General features: G+C 37.9%; 1 protein-coding gene across 1 annotated transcript; it reads right to left on the bottom strand.

Annotated features, from left to right (window-relative positions):
• Positions 1-12: 12 nt before the first annotated feature.
• Positions 13-9,025, bottom strand: LOC134822533 (glutamine--fructose-6-phosphate aminotransferase [isomerizing] 2-like). The gene is made up of 17 exons (XM_063833641.1): positions 8,672-9,025; positions 8,422-8,505; positions 8,133-8,239; positions 7,693-7,770; positions 7,343-7,480; positions 6,627-6,844; positions 6,464-6,534; positions 3,851-3,949; positions 3,504-3,598; positions 3,075-3,163; positions 2,775-2,905; positions 2,446-2,603; positions 2,203-2,317; positions 1,454-1,593; positions 1,052-1,192; positions 845-905; positions 13-603 (listed from the first exon to the last, which is right to left on the bottom strand). Exons 1-17 carry the CDS (start codon positions 8,784-8,786, stop codon positions 443-445), a joined length of 2,001 nt encoding a protein of 666 aa, XP_063689711.1. The 5' UTR covers positions 8,787-9,025; the 3' UTR covers positions 13-442.
• Positions 9,026-17,017: the final 7,992 nt, after the last annotated feature.

The following is a 17,017-nucleotide window of genomic DNA, read 5'->3' as shown; positions in this document are numbered from 1 at the left end:
AAACAACGAATATTTTCTTGTTCTCACTCTCAGTGACGATGAAAGAATTACTGAAATTGTCAAAAATAACATATAATTACATTAAATTTAAACAGGAAATAAACTAGCAATATTTAGCATCATGACAATAAAATGACGAATGGTGAACATAAAAGCTACTTTCTACATAAATTACATTTTTTGATTGAATAAATTCGTTTAACAAATCTAATTAAATCATGTGACTCTTTACATGCAAATTATTTAAATAAGTTTAATTTATGAGTAATCTTAATTCATACGCAAATCAACACTATTCCGTAAACAAAGTCACCTAAAAATGGAATTTAAACATCTACAGTCTATTGAATATCCAAGGCTATTAAATGCAAATTAAAACTCTATTTAAAATAACAACATCCCCAATTAAATAGATACCGTAACCATGGTTACAGTCAGTGTTTTATTCTGTTGTCACACTCTTAGCTAAGTTTCTGGGGCAGTCAACATCCAGCCCCTTCAGAGTGGCCAGATGGAATGAGAGGAGCTGGAGGGGGATTACAGCTAGAATATTCATCAGACAGTCAACTGAGCTGGGCAGCGAGAATGATCTGTAGCTCATACCTGAACAATAAGTGTTAGCTTAACACTTAAAGGTTGGAAAAATCAGGGAATTTAAATAAACATATAAATTAAGGGTGTATTTCAGCTCATTAAATTGACAATACAGTGTATCTAATATTGGTATAATTTATTTTAAATGGAATAAACTCGGATATTAACACTAAACGAGTATTTACACAACTGTAACATGTGCTGATATACACAGTTGCTATATATTTATTATAGTGTACACAGCACTTACTTTGAACGTCTGAGTCGCCCTCTTCACAGATTGTGATTGGTCTGCCTTGTCTTGCTTTTACCTGGAAGGGACAGTTTAAATAGCTTAAGATAGGTTACTTATTTCATCCATTAACATGATTAGAGAACACTCTCAAATTAATTATTTTATGAATTTCCTCTCATGAACATTCCTGCTTTTGTTTGAAGATGGTAAATGGCAGGTTACCTGTTGCAATGCGTTGTGGCACTTGGTGTAGGTATTATCTTTCACTACCACAATAACGCACGGCATGTTCTCGTCAACCAGGGCTAGAGGGCCGTGTTTTAGTTCACCTGACAGTATTCCCTCACTGTGCATGTACGACACCTGGGATATTACTTTAATTAGTTTAACTTTACTTATAGGAAATGTTTAATAGAGGGACTATCATTGACCGGTATAGAATCACGGGACGATTGTTAATTAAATACCTAAACCATATAGATAATATTAGCTCAGCAATATTAAACAGAAAACCACAAATTAATAATAAAGTACACTTTTAAGATGTTTGGATTAAACACTGCTGAGTATAAGTTTCATCTGAATAATAGTGTTATTAAACTTCAATTTATTATTATTAATAACCTCCTTGACTTTGAGAGCTCCCTCCAGACAGGTCGCATAGTTGTAACCACGCCCCATTAAAAGTAAACTCTTCTCATCATACAACTCCTTGGCGAGAGATAAAATCTCATGATCCTTCTTTAACACTCTCCTGATCAGATCTGAAATAAAACATGTAAAAACTGGGCAAATTTTACAATTTTGTTTTTTAAACGCAAGACAGGAAATAAAATAGTCGATATATTAATTAAAATTATTGGACGGCAAAACAGACTTAAGCTTAATTATTTATTTACTGGGCGGCGCTCAGCCTGTCACTTCGCCATATCTTCGTTTGGTTTCATTGTGTTTATGAACTCTAAGCCTGGGGTCCCCAAGTAATTATTCATTTGAGAATATTATAAGTTTTATCCCTACTTCAAGTTATTTCAGTGCTCTTGATATTTAGTTAGGTGTTAGAGCGTTCTATCTTTTTGGTGAAGCTTTGAATTTTGTCCTGGCCAAGTAGGTTTCCATTCTGATGTTACCGCCTCTAAAATCTGCAAACCCTCGCCTTCATACCTTTGCTTTATCTTTTCCATTTGACTGGCATGCGCGCGTCAGAATGCAGCGCACATATTACCATAAAATTATGATCGCGCGTTCCAAATTCCAACTCCAGTAGACCGTTTTCAGTAATAGCGAGGAGCAAGGGACACGGACCGTGTGATTGGTTTTAACACGTGTAACTTGTAAGAAATACCGTCTGCAGATAATTTAAAGAATGAAACCTGGCAACTCTTTAAGTCCTTGAACTATTTCAGTACACCTCTTCTGTTTTGAGATCCTGTCGCTTCCAATCATTACTGATAACATCACCATAGAAACTATTTGACTCGTGTAGGCCTGAAATTTTAATCAAAAATTAAAAATTCAAATTGTGCACTGTTTTGTGAGAAATATACAATACATATTATAGAGAATATAGATTATAGATAGATAATGGATAATAGAAATTTACACTTTATATTCACCTTGGTACTGGCCACACCGATTTCAGGGCCCGCGTTAATGTGAATACCACAATCAGTCTCCCGTGATATGGCACTCCCCACAGTGTTTGTAATACCAACTAATAGTGCTCCACGTGATTTACAGTATCTCAGTGCGTTCAGTGTGTCGGCTGTCTCTCCTGATATATAAGGTGTTATTGCTTGCGGAGGTTACTGTTGTTAACTAATTCTAAATTAACAGTTAATCAATAATATCCAAGCTTTTAGACACTGAAAAATGGTCCTTTTGCGATGAATGTAACATTGCATCTTCCAAAATGTCACCCTAGTAAATTATTAAATATACCAACCAGATTGAGATATAAAGATACAGACATCATCTCTAAAAACAGGGCAGAGTCTGTCCAGGAAATCAGAACCCAGTTCAATAACTACAGGCACATCAGATAGCTCCTCCAGTAACTGCCTTGTTGCTACCCCGCTGTAATAGGGAAATGTTAGTTTGTTGGGAGATGTGAGTTAGTACTTTAGTAGAATCGTTATCAATCTCTTAATCAAGATTTAGCATTTGAGTCAAAGTGTGAAGCGGTACACATGCGTTTATGGGCTAATATTAATTGGACAATAAATTAAACTGAACAATTTTGCACCTGTTGTATGAAGTACCACTAGCGATAACAATAATTCTCCTACATCTTTTAATCGCACTCGCGTGAGAAATTAATCCTCCTAGCCTCACCTGTAGAATTACTCTTATTAACTAACAAACACTTCACAAACGTCTCTGAAGGCCGATAAATTGCTTTCTCTTAATAGCTTGGTAAATATCAATACAAAATACTAAGTGTAAATCAGGTTCTTAGTTTTAATGTTTAGCAGATCTTGTTAACAACAATAATTTACTGTAGTTACAGTTACAGTTACAGTTACAGTTACAGTTACAGTTACAGTTACGGTTACGGTTACAGTTACAGTTACAGTTACAGTTACAGTTACAGTTACAGTTACAGTTACAGTTACAGTTACAGTTACAGTTACAGTTACAGTTACAGTTACAGTTACAGTTACAGGTACAGTACCGTGTCAGTGCTAAAGTCAATTCTTCCTCTCATCGTGTTGAGGATACTTTCAGGTTGCTCGTGTATCTCCTTCTCCATAAAGGTCGAGTAGTTACCTGTAATAGTAGGTAATAGAAGTTACCTGTAATAGTAGGTAATAGAAGTTACCTGTAATAGTAGGTAATAGAAGTTACCTGTAATAGTAGGTAATAGTAATTACCTGTAATAGGTGGAGTAGTTAATAGCCTCTCTTATCAACATCCCTAAACCAAAGATATATAACATTCACTAAATAGAGTTTTAAAACATTTTGTGCAAAATAAGAAACTGATAATTATTCAATAAAATTAGAATTATAAAGTTGTTACCCTTCATGATTTGCTGTAGCTGTAGTCTGAGTGTAGTTATTTGTCTAGAGGCGGTCTCGTCTGTTTTGGCGTGTTTCTGAAGCCGGTTTATTCTCAAACCTGATAAGATACTTTTTACTATCCAATTTTTTAATTATATTTGCAAAACCTCAGACCATTCCTGGTCAGGATACTCGTGTAAAGAGCTATAACAAACTGTGTATAAGAACTGTGGACAAAGCGAGGGCAAGCTATATTCTGGTATTTTAATTCTGACAACAATTTAATAAATTTGAACATACAACTGTGGACCAACTATCTCTGGTTACATTTCCTATTCACTTGAAATTTAATTGTTTTCGAATTCAAAGATAAGTTAACAAATATATTCACTTATTAATACATCAGCGTAAACAACAGGTCAAACCATTCACTTAAGGACATAATCACAAATGCGTGTTTTCGGAAGACTAAGTTATTAAGGCTACAAGTTATTATGGTTACTATGGTTACTATGGTTACCAAGCATGCCTCAGCTAATGAGTTATGATACTAATGTCCCTACATCAGCTATAAAATATAATTTTCACGTACATAACTTAGGTCAGAGCCTTAATTCACTTTTCTCTAGTTCTTTCTGTTAACCTTAGACAGAAGATAAATGTTTATTTGTGATGATTGTATCTCCCACACAATCCTGACCAAACTTCTCTCAGATAGGTAATGATGATCTACCTACTGCAGATAGTTTGGGAACAGATCTCTTTTATTCTGGGCATATTTGGAAATGTTTTCGTTCTGCACGCAACAATTAACCACAACGCTATAAAACTAGACAAACTCTCTATCTGGATAATAAAGAATCTAGCAGTAGCAGATATTGGTAACCGTGTGCTTGTTCTACTCCCCTTCCTTCTCACTCAATATGGCAAATTGAACCAGACTCTTATATTCGGAGAAACTTTCTACGCTTACTTGGGTAGCTACTTGTACACATTTTTTGTTGCTAATCTATTTCTCGTCAATATATTGTCACTGAATAAGCTGGAGAGGTGCGTGTACCCACTAAGGAATCTTACCTCCACACGGTGCCAGAGAATCAAGGTAACAATATTTACAGTTCTGGTCAGTTCTATACTTACACTTTGGACTGTGTACGGACTTCTAGATGGTTTTCTAACTATTTCCGAAGAGTGGAGGATGAAAGATTACTTAGGAGCAGCAAGAATAGGAAAGCCGTATCGCAATGACAAAATAGGGTCCACTAGGAAGATTATTATTTTTGGGTTATTTTTCATCTTCGGAGCTCTTCCTTGTATTACCCTGGTCATCATTAACTCAGCTCTGATAATATTTGCACTGAAGAAATCAAATTCAGCGATCAACAAAAGGAAACTTCTGATGGTTGTCATTGTGACGGTTATATTTCTTATTTCCTTCATTCCGCACTTTCTAGATCTCATTCTTGGTAATTATATGACGGATTTGCCTCTGGAATACAGCGAAATAGCAGTGTCAGTAGCATTTCTATCTGTTTGGGTAAACCCGTTTGTATATTATGCTGTTAACCCCCCCTTTAAAGAATTCACCAAAAGAAGACTCTTCATTTTTAAAAGAAGAGTTGAACACACGCCTTGATGTCTGGAAATTAGCGATCAGATAGCTGAGCAGCTAGCTAATTAACTAATTAGCTAATTAGCTAATTAGCTAATTAGCTAATTAGCTAATAAGCTATAAGATAGAAGCAATACTTCTCTAAAATAGACGATAAGATGGTAATTGGAAAGATTGTAACTTTTAAAGCTTGCTCTTTTATGTAATAGTATAATCTCTTCAACTCACGAGCTGAGTCATTAGAAAAATGCACCTTTAATTGTTTTTCAAAATATGAAATATAAGTTTTAGTTACTGTATTTGTATTACTATTAGTAGTACTATATAAGACAGCAGTATGTAATAATTATTTATTTGTCATTAATATTATGGCGGTTAAAAATTAGCGGGTTTTGGGTCATCCCGAAATATTTTGAAAGGTCGGTATTTTTAATGGTCATAATGTTAATTGAGTTAATTTTTGATGTTCCCGTAACCGTGTGGTCTAACTCTTTCACATAAAATGTTCGTTTTATTGAGCAGCTCCTGATTAAGTTGTAATTATAAAACTGTACATTAAACAGTTAACCCCCGCCCCCCCCCCCCCCCCCCCACCTGTATCCCACACACGCTACCATGACTCCAGCCTCTACACGGTAATATATACACGTTGTACTACAAGTCATGTTATTGGTGTGTGTCCTATACGCTACACACTACTCAGTGAGGTCCACCCAAATCTGCAAACGTGGCTCCTACAACGTGTTTCTAATGAGTGTAGACTGTAGATGTGGATTTAACACGTAGATTAGCTTTAAATCTTGAAGTTACTTATACTTGCAGGAGAAAGATGTCTCAGGTCTAAAAAAGAGTTGATAAATTATTTATTAAGAAAGAAACAGTACACTTATCTCAGATAATCTACAAAACACCGCGAGATAATAGGAACAGAAGTATTTGCAAAAAACAAGTGAAATTTGAATAAACAACAATAAAATTTTAACAATTTGATATGAGGGAGGAACTGAAAATAAAACTCACTTCCATCGACAATAGAGGTGATATCGTCATCTTCTAGGTAAATAACTCTATCTGTGTGCTCTATCAGGGCACTGAGGGAGAGGGGTATTATTTTAGGGAGGGGGGTGTTATTTTAAACATACTACTAATTCTAAGCAGCGAGTAAAATCAGCAGAACTTTAACCTAGCATCAGAAGCGAAGAAGTACTCAGCAGATTGCCCCCCCTCATTAAAAGCTCTGTCGTCTCCAGAGCTTTGTCTCTGTCTGTAACTGATGTTAACTTTGTCCATGGAGATATCTCTTTCACTCTTGATGCCAACTAGGAGAGGGCTACCTCGCTTCACAGCTACTATCTGTTTTGGGAACACTGTCGACTTGAACACCAGGGCAAATGCTCCTTCCTGGGGGGTTAGGTATTTTAGGGGCTTAATCTCTTTAAAGACATATGTATGAGGAAAATAAAGGGGGGCGGGGGGGGGGGCGGGGGAATTCAGTGCGTTAAGACTTGAAAACGTGTAAAGTAAAGCCCAGATTTACCGTACCTCTCCCCTTTCCCCCAAATTTTGAACCCTAGATTATAGACTGACACACGATATTTTCTTGGCTGTTGACAAGTAATTCTACATTATTTCTTTGTAATTCTACACTGTTTCAAAGGAATTTCATATATTCCTTATCGGCAGATGATAATCTGCAAATCTGCAAAGTTTTCAAAACGTTACGTATTTAATATATTACCGATAATGTACGTTCTGTAGGTAACATATCTTACCGTTATCACTTTACCATTCTGTAATTCGCAACATATTATAATTATTCAAAACAATCCCTACCCCTCCCCTGATCATCAGCAATCCCTAAAATTTCTATAAAACTAATTAATTAACTAATTAACTAACCAGTTGAGAGATGACTCTCTCGACCACCTCTGGGAAGGTGAGTGTCTCCCCCTCCTCAGTGTGATGGTATATGTAGTGGGTTAGCTTGGGTATGACCTCTGTGTCAGTATCACTTGTAAACGTGTAGTTCTCTTTCTCCTAATTACATAATTACTTAAATTAGAATAAATCTGCATTAAAATAATACATTTTTAATAAGTGTTTTAGTAATATACAGCTAAAAATATAGTCCTAAGGTATTTATAAATACGTTCACTTATAAGTGAAGGTGAAATCGAACGTATAAGTAAAATGGAAATTGACGGAAGAAGTGAAAATGAAAGTAACAGTAAATTAAAGTTTAAGCTTACCAGAAACTGTTTGATGTCCTTGAAGTTAGTGATAATACCATTGTGTACCACCATAAAGCTGTTGTCTTCGCCAGACGACTGAGAGAACCAGTATTTAATATACAGGGTGCTGGGTGGGCCATAACGTAGTGTACATAAGTCAGTGTACAAACGTTCGGGCTTATTTTTCAGCCACTGAGTGCCCGATTAATATAATTCTTTCTGTTATGACTTGCTATCATCACTTATTCGAGGAATATAATATCAAATCAAGTAATGATAATGTTCATTTTTAAACAAAGGTTCATTTTTGCAATTTGTAGATATTTTTACACTGACTTATTATACCCTGTACAGTAATTAGAGTAACAATAAAATTTTTAAAGCGATCATTACAAAATGATATAGTTAAATAATTTCATGATGCTTAATATCAGTATGTTGATCTGTAATGTGTTTACCTGAGGGTGAGAGTTACGTTCGCTGGGTTCACCGTGAGTTGCCCACCTTGTATGTGCAATACCAACATGGGTGCTTACTATTGAACTGTACTCTGCCTTCTCAATATCTGCAACAGTTTGAAATAATAGATTATCACAAGCAGAGAAAACCTTCTGGGATCATGGACGGTTTGATCAGAGCTCCTTGTTGAGAATAAAGAAGACTAGATATAAACTCCATCACAGGCAAAAAATTACAGAATTTGTTGATGTATCTTTATATTTCATAGTTATTAAAATTTAAACATACCAAAAACTATGCCACGGAGCATTTTAACTTTTCCTTGCTTCCTCACGATATGAACACCTTCCTCTGGGTAATCAACTGCAATCCCTGCAATTAACCAAGTTAAATACTGAAGAGCTGAATTTTTGTGACTTTGAATGTTTAAATAAAAGTAATGTCCTTGCAAGTACAATACCGTCTGTTAGGCTATTGGTAAATTGTACAGTAAATTGATACAGACCTGCTTGATTTGGGAGCACTACATGGCACTAACCTGCTGAGTCATATCCACGGTACTCAAGACGTTCCAATCCTCTTAAAAGGATTTCATATACGTTTTGTCTTTGACATGGGACACAAAAATTGAGATAGGCAAAGATTCCACACATCTGGCCGTTCTTTTCCTATTGCAATAAATGCTTTTAGATACTTTAAATTAACTTTCTATTGAATTAAACAATGAAAAATAAAATTTTTAAAACTTTTCTCGAATCAAGCAGTCAAGTCATAAGGGTGTCTCATCCATATGCTGCATCAAATGTTGCTGTTCATGTCAGTCTTCCTGTACTATATGCGAGAAAAGAGAAGGAGAAAAGCCACCTTTATCAAGATCGGGTCTTGAAAACTGAGAAAGAATAATTTGAACTTCTTGTCTTCTTGACTACAGGAGGCTCAGGACCAAGCTAGACCAAGGTCATAAAGTAGGCGGCAGCCAAAATATCGTACTAAGGACAAGTCTTCGCTTCTCTCTACTTCTGAGGGTCCTCATAGCCGTTTGAGGTGTCAGGGGAAAGCAGTCAAGGGGGCTGGGGGGGTCTTCATCAAAATTCTCTCGAAATTGACTTTATAGTTGTTTCTGGTAAAAGGGAGTGATATCTACCAGCTGCTTTTGGTCCCATGGAAAAATATTGTTCCTAGCCGAAATTATCGCCGGTCTAAGGTCAGCGCTTATGTGTAATTGTATTGCGCGAGCGATTTTCAGATAGGCCTTTAAAAATTTTTTATTAAATTTTGAAAATCTTGGACCTCGTTTTTTTCAAAATTGAATCTCAAAATTTTGGCTTAAATGATCTCTTCTAAATGGTCCCTAGAACATATCCTGAAAGTTTCAGGGTGATTGCTCAAAAAATGTAGGAGAAGATAGATTTTTAGACTCGATTTTCAGAATTTGTGATTGAAAATCGCTCGCGCAATACAATTACACATAAGCGCTGATCTTAGACCGGCGATAATTTCGGCTAGGAACAATATTTTTCCATGGGACCAAAAGCAGCTGGTAGATATCACTCCCTTCTACCAGAAACAACTATAAAGTCAATTTCGAGAGAATTTTGATGAAGACCCCCCCGGCCCCCTTAAGGGAGCTCATGTTCAGTTCATCCTTTCAACCTTACTACAACAGGTGAATCTTATGATTGTTTATATTATTCTTGCTACTGCACTTATATTGCTCCGATATTCTTGGCAGAACTTGATATTTGTTTTGGGACATGATGAAAATATAAAGATTTCAATTAATTTTGGTAGCAATGGCCCATTTCTGTTTCCAGGGTACTGTGCTCTGCCAATTGCATCACATGGCTTGATTGATTGTATCATTTTATGCTTGGCTTATGTATTGGCTTTTGGAGGATGTTTTAATAGAAGATTTTCTGCCGTTTCCTTGACTAAAACTTCACAGTTATTGAATCGTTATTGCTGAGTATTGGGAAAAGCGAGCGACCGATTTCATTCTCGGTATCATTTTGCATTTGTAGAAGGTCATTCAAATTAGTATAATGTCCTTTTGTTTGGGAAAGACAGACACTGGTCCACTCTACCCAATTATGGCTTTTGGTCAAATTTCATCTCTTTTTGATTAATGTCAGGGTACTTTACTAAGTCGAAATATAAACTGATAGCGTCATTAATAAGGAGGTTTATTTCAACGATTTCGAAATTGTCCTTGTGTTAAGGTAAGCCTATATGTCGATTACTAACTGAATATGCCACTTTATACTCTCACGAATGAGCAAAATTCTCACCTTTTGTACGTGCAAACTTTGAGCGGGCGTTGCGTGCGCAGCTATTATTGAATCACCATACATTTTTGCACGTTGGTATTTTAAATATAGTTTGATAAGCATGAAAAGTTTTAAGAGATTCCAAGAAGAACTTGCATCATAACGTTCCTCCAAAGTTGATAAAAATCATGATAATAGCAATTTTCAGCTATTTTAGCAATTTTCCATCGATTTGGGCATGTCCCCACATATCTTTTAATCTAGCCTAATGCACAATAGACCCATAGGAAGCAGAACTGAGCTAATCACAAAATGGGTGTTTTTATAAGATTATTCTTAACTTCAATAGCGAATATTTTTATGAACAATGAAGGAACAAAATAAGAAATCTTTCCAATAGATTTTCAGAATGCTTAAACAATTATCTAACTTCAGTATGATCTCAAATTTTGAATTAAATTGCATCTTAATGGTGTAAAATCGATTTTAACATTCAAAAGTTGTAACTTTGTCAAAAACCAAGTTACAAAACCGGTTAACTTGATGAAGTCGTCAAGTGGTGATTGCGCCTTTAATAATTTTGTTATATAATGTAAATTGAAGTCTAAACGATTATCTTCAAGACCTGTGGTTCGAGATGGCTGTATCCTGTAGCCTTTGGATCTACGTTGTAGGTTTACAACCTACCAGGACGCGCGCCGAGTTGGACTCGTCGACGGTACAAATATTATACGAGTATCTACGGACACTTAAATATAACTTATTATTGACTGCCAAAGGGTCTATACATACAAAATATATAACACAGGGGGGCTGAACCAGGTTTTCGATCAAACGCTGCCATTTGTAGTCAAACGTCGCCAACAGTTGCTTTCGCTGCATTTTGCCTGCCATTATGCATAATTGACTTACATATATTCGTATGCGAAGCTTGGCTTTCATAATGCAGCGATTTCATTGGACGAAAGCAACTGTTGGCGACCATTGACTACAAATGGCAATGTTTGATCGAAAACCTGGTTTCAGCTCCCCCTGTATCTATAAATAGATATACTTCACGACAATCTGTCGTAAAACAGGGGTTCCATAAAACCCATTATATTTCCCAATACTCCTGAAACTCGAAACTTTTGTTGTTGATTCACGATGTCAATCCTTCCTATACTAGCTCGGCGAGGCCCAATGGTGCATCTCGCCGATCTACGGTTGCGATAATATGCGCGGCACGGCCCAGTAGTGCATCGCGCTACAACTTTTGTTGCAGTCGATTCTGTCATATCAGCGTCTAAACGCTTTAAAAAAGGCGTCTAAACTTGAATATGGCGATGTTGGGTTTTACCGAAATTTGTACAATAATATAATTAACGGATGATACTCGTAAAACATCTGTTCCATATAATTATTATTATATAGGACTGTCAACGAGTCCAACTCGGCGCGCGTCCTGGTAGGTTGTAAACATACAATAATACAATAATTACCTGGTGACCTCAGGCTATCATGTTCATAAACATATAACGATTAACAAATAGAGGTTGGCGGAATGTTGACGGATGTTACTCGTCTAAATTTCTTCGAAGTAGCGCGCTCCGCTTTCTTCTCGAAATGGCCCGATGGCAAGTGCTACGAAGTAGTGCGCGACGGGTCAGATCATTAACAATGGTCAATGAGGCTTAATGACAGGAAAAACAGTAAAGGAGGTATAATAGCATGGGGGTATTATAATATAGTGAGTATATTGTCAATTTTTAGTATGGACTAACCGGCTGTTGTCCGTTGTTTAGCATTAAGGAACTAACCCGGTGCACCCTATAATAATATTCCGTAGCACTTTTGATTGGAGGACTTCGCCGCTTCGACGCGCCGCGCAAACTATCATTCTTACTTCTGACTTCACATTTGCTCTATCCAGAGCCCTTGCGCTTGCAGTAGCGCGCGCCCGCCTCACGGCCTCTTGACTTGTGAAACAAGCGCGCCCGCAGTGGCGCGAAAGCACATGGTTAGGTGAAACTTCGCATTAACAAGATTGTTGCTTTCATGTTAATTCGCAGCGCAAAGCAACGATCTGGAAGGGTTGATATTTGACATACGTTGCATGCCACTTTTCGCGCGCGAAGCGCGCGCCACCGATACGTAACATGTATCAAGTCGACATCGTCAATTGACATTTTTGACTTTGTCGGGCTATATTTTGGAGGACTTCGCCGCTTCGACGCACCGCGCAAACTATCATTTTACTTCGAGGTCAATTTTACTGACGAGATCGTTGCTCTGTTAATTCGCAAAGCAACGGTCTGGACGGGTTGACATCGTCAATCAACGGGCTAATGTTAAATCTATCCAGAGGATCAGAGCCGGCCTTGCGCTTTCAGTTGCGCGCGCCCGTCTCCATGCAGCTTTGCTTGTGAAACAAGCGCGCCCGCAGTGGCGCGAAAGTACATGGTTAGGTGAAGGCTAATAATGTGTAACACTGTAACGTTTCTAAAATAAAGCTGCATCGGGCATCCGCGACAGTTGACAATTGAAAACTAACTTAGATTTGTGTATTTTTATTTTTCAAACGCTGATTCCGAATCATGTGCCCCAATGACATTGACATTGACATAGCCACGCGTACTGCGTGACGCGCTTGTTTCACAAGTAGAATATCCTCCTTTCACCTTTGCCGCCTTTGGCGGTCGCGCGCTACTGCAAGCGAGAGCAGAGAGGGCTCTGTTTAGAGCAAACATTGACATAGGGTAAAACTAAAATGCTCCATTGGTAGGATATGATATTGGCGAAAAACCATGTATCCAGTGATCACGTGATTGCTCTAACCATAGCCCTAACGCTTACAGTAGCGCGTGCCCGCAGTGACGCAAATCACAAATAAAATGACAAATAAACAAAATAAATAAACAAAATAAAAAATAAAAAAGCACATGGTTATATATTAAGTAAAATCTTGCTTACCCGGGGACCCCAGGCTTCACTTGTATTATGTCGTGACTTGATTGACGGTGTCAAACGATCGACGATGCGAAGCAAAAGCAACGATCGACGATGCGAAGCAAGAATGCTAGTTTGCGCGGCGCGTCGAAGCGGCGAAGTCCTCCAAGGTGTGACCCCCACGCGCGGTTGTTTCACTATAGTGGTAGTAGAGTTTCTACGATACAGGGGGAGCCGCAGCGGGTCATACAACGTATGACAAGGCTTCGCATAGCCGTGTGTCTACGTGTACTGCGTGACGCGCTTGTTTTACACGAAGTAGAATATACTCCCGTGCCTTTGGCGGTCGCGCGCTACTAGACTGCAAGCGAGAGGGCTCTGTGCTCTGGTTAGAGCAAACCCCTTACCTGGGGACCTCAGGCTATCATGTTCATAAACGTAAACATATAGAGATTCGGCGGAATGACAAGCTGAGGCGCTGAGCGCCGCCCATGCAGTAAGTAAAATTTCTTAATATGAGTATGACCAACGACCGTATAGTATAAGAAAGTTGAATTAGTCTAATTTCTTGTTAGGGTTAGAGTATTAGCGTATGTTTTTGTTAAGGGTTGGGGTAAGGTTGGGATCAGATTAGAGGGTACTAAGTTCACATAGCCATGTGTATACGCGTACTGCGTGACGCGCTTGTTTCGTGCGCTTGTTTCGCGCGCTACTGCAAGCAAGAGGGCTCTGGTTAGAGCAAGGTATACTAAGGGTTTCAAATAGTCGTTCAGGGCCCTAGCTAGAGAACAGGTTTAAAAAGTCACGTGACAGTCTTGATTCACGATGTCAATCCTTCGCAGCTCGGTGAGGCACAGTGGTGCATTTTTGTATCACGTTGCGACCCCCACGGTCGTTTCACTACACCTTTATCGTCCTGACGATACGAGGGGAGCCGCGCACTTCGTGCGCGGTGGGTCATACAATGTATGACAAGTGCATCTCTGATCTCGCCGATCTACCGAAGGTTGCGAGAAGCATTATTTGATGCGCTCGCGACCCAGTAGTGCATCGCGCTACAAGTGACAGTCAAGTATATAGTGCAGTGATCAATCATCATCCGCGCGTGCTACACTGCTACAGGCTACTATTCGGAGTATTTTAGACGAGTAACATCCGTCAATAGTAAGTATATATAATGGCAACGGTCGTGCTTGCCAGCATGAGCACTGTAATATGTTTACAGTGTAACAATTGAAACATTGCAACATCAAACATCAAACATGCTATGTTTAAATACAGTTAAACTTAAAATAGGTTAATTTTGTCACTTTGTTTTTTCCTGTTTAACTCTGTTTTTCTGTGACAGAATTTAAACCTCGTCTCACAATAACCAAGTGTAAGTGTAACTGTGTCATGTATTAGGCATTAGGCAACCATTCAAAACAGCATATGTTTTGTTTGTTTGAAAACCAGTTTTTGCTGGTACCCATAAGGGCTTTGGAACCAATATATAATAAATTGTATGAATAAATCAAAACCCCGTGGGGCACGCGACATTCAAGATCTAGTTGCAAGCACATGGTTATAAAACATTGTAAAATAGCCTCAAGACCAGAACTGCATATTGCTTGGGCTTCCAGCCCAGTTTGCTCAACAGTTCGTGGCCTACTTACCTAACTTAAAACCTTAGTGCAATGCTTGCAACAACTAAAATCCTATTCTATAACTAAGTTACCCTATTACGTATAATCTAGAAGAGTGATGCAAAAAGTCAACTGATAACGCAACACAGTCTAATCATACTCTTATCAGTAGTTCCTCTAACCTCTGTTCTCAGTTATACAAAAAGTTTTAACTCCATGAAATTAACATCACACACATACACAAATGCTTGACTTTCTCAAATAATTAGTCACTCAGCGACACAAACTTTATTGTTTTTTATGTAATATTTCTTGCTCGGGTCCTTCTTGATTCCCTCTTTCATTTCCTGTACGAGCTTTTGGCGAGAGATTCGCTCATCCTGCGACCTGTCTGGAGATAAGTAGAGTTTGTTGTAGTTGAAATTGTAGTCTGCCACATCAACCGATTTCAAGACTTTTGCTCTGCTCAGAAATTCACGTACAATTTCAGGATCTCGCAAAGTAACTTTTATCGGCCGTGATCGAGGGCTGTCAGACTTCTTTACTCCCACTCTCTCAATGTTTGTTATAGTCGGCCTTCCAATGAACTTCATAAAACCCCAAATATCACCCACGAGATCCCGTTCGTTCATTTCTTGCTCTTCACATTCGAGCTGTTCTGGGGCCCCGAAGATGATAAAGTTTTTCGACCGATCATCTTCTGTAATCGCCGATTTCACAGCCATTTTGATTTTAGCTGGAGAGATATCAGAAGCTACGCTGTTATTCTTCACAACATCTGTAAACAGTTTCATTTCTGTTTTCACTGTCTCCTTCACTGAAGCTAGTTTACCAGATTTGCATTGGATGAGCTCGTTCTGAGTTTTTATCTGTTCTGATTTCTGTTGGTCAAGCGTCTCTGCTGCTGATCTCAAAACATTTCTCGATTTACATATCATAGACCCCATCTTCAAAACTATTTCGGTTATTACATCCTTTGTAACGCCTTTTGGCTTGAACAAGTCATGAGTGAGGTCCTCTAGTTTCCTGCAATTAAGATTCGCTAAAACCGAGTCTGATAAGTCCTCAATCTGTTTCTCCAGTTCGTGAAGTGTACTGACCGAAAATTCCATATTGTGTATACTTCGTGTATAGCAAAGCTGCACAGTAAAAGGCAGTGCAATTACCTATTTACTGATAAGAGACAACTGATATCAACTCACAAGCGAAAAGATTGATTGCACACTCTAAAAGATTGATTGCACACTCCGGCTGCAATCGATAGAAAAACCATCATATAATGGGTTAAACTTAAAAGGGTTTTGAGGACACCTCACAGTAGCTAAAAGAGGTATCGTATTATGAGTGTGACACAGTTATCCAAATATTGCTGTATATGTTATGACCGTTGGGCCCGTTACGTAGGCCGTACCCTTTAACTAATGTTGTATCATAACTGTAAGATTGACCTAATCTACTATATTTCAGACCAAGGAATGTTAATTGGGCAGCTACAGTTAACTAAGTCACAAAAATGTGATATTTTAGACATTATAGTGCCTAACAACAACACCTTTTATTTTTAAGCAGTGCATATGAGAGTATGGGTCACGTGGCTAATGTTCAGAACTTCTGAACGTGCTATGTTAATAGATGCCAAAATTAAGCCACTATCGTCGAAAATGCTATTATTTTTGTTTACCAATATCCTCAAACTCGAATGTGTCCATATAATCTCCTCTAATGTCTAACATCTAACTAACCAGGAAACCACCGTTTTGGTAGTTACATTCCTTAAAGACAAAAGTCACTACTTATCGCTGTATAACGAGATATCACAATTTAATTATATATCAGCTTATTAATGGAGTTTTCTTCTCCCTCGTTACCAAGTAACAGAATTCTAACGAATCACTATAAGGGTAATTAGATCATAAACAGGGTATCTAATATCTGGTATGCCCCCTTATCACAGCCTTATTATATCAACCGGAAATATTATGAGGTAGATTATTTTAAACAGTTACGTGTCCCCTTTCTTTCCAACATTTCTCTTATTTCCTGAAGTGGTCACTTTTTTGTCAG

This window comes from Bolinopsis microptera, chromosome 11 (assembly GCF_026151205.1).
Source record: "Bolinopsis microptera isolate Bmic1 chromosome 11, MBARI_Bmic_1.0, whole genome shotgun sequence".
NCBI lineage: Eukaryota > Metazoa > Ctenophora > Tentaculata > Lobata > Bolinopsidae > Bolinopsis > Bolinopsis microptera.
Note: the sequence above shows the minus strand (reverse complement) of the source record. Positions and strands in the feature narration are given on the sequence as shown.

Coding starts and splice junctions, on each gene's coding strand:
- LOC134822533 (XM_063833641.1), bottom strand. CDS start 8,786: ATGTGTGGAATCTTTGCCTATCTCAATTTTTGTGTCCCATGTCAAAGA. Junction 7,481..7,692: donor AGGACATCAAACAGTTTCTG/GTAAGCTTAAAC, acceptor TTATGTAATTAG/GAGAAAGAGAACTACACGTT. Junction 604..844: donor GGGCGACTCAGACGTTCAAA/GTAAGTGCTGTG, acceptor CTTATTGTTCAG/GTATGAGCTACAGATCATTC.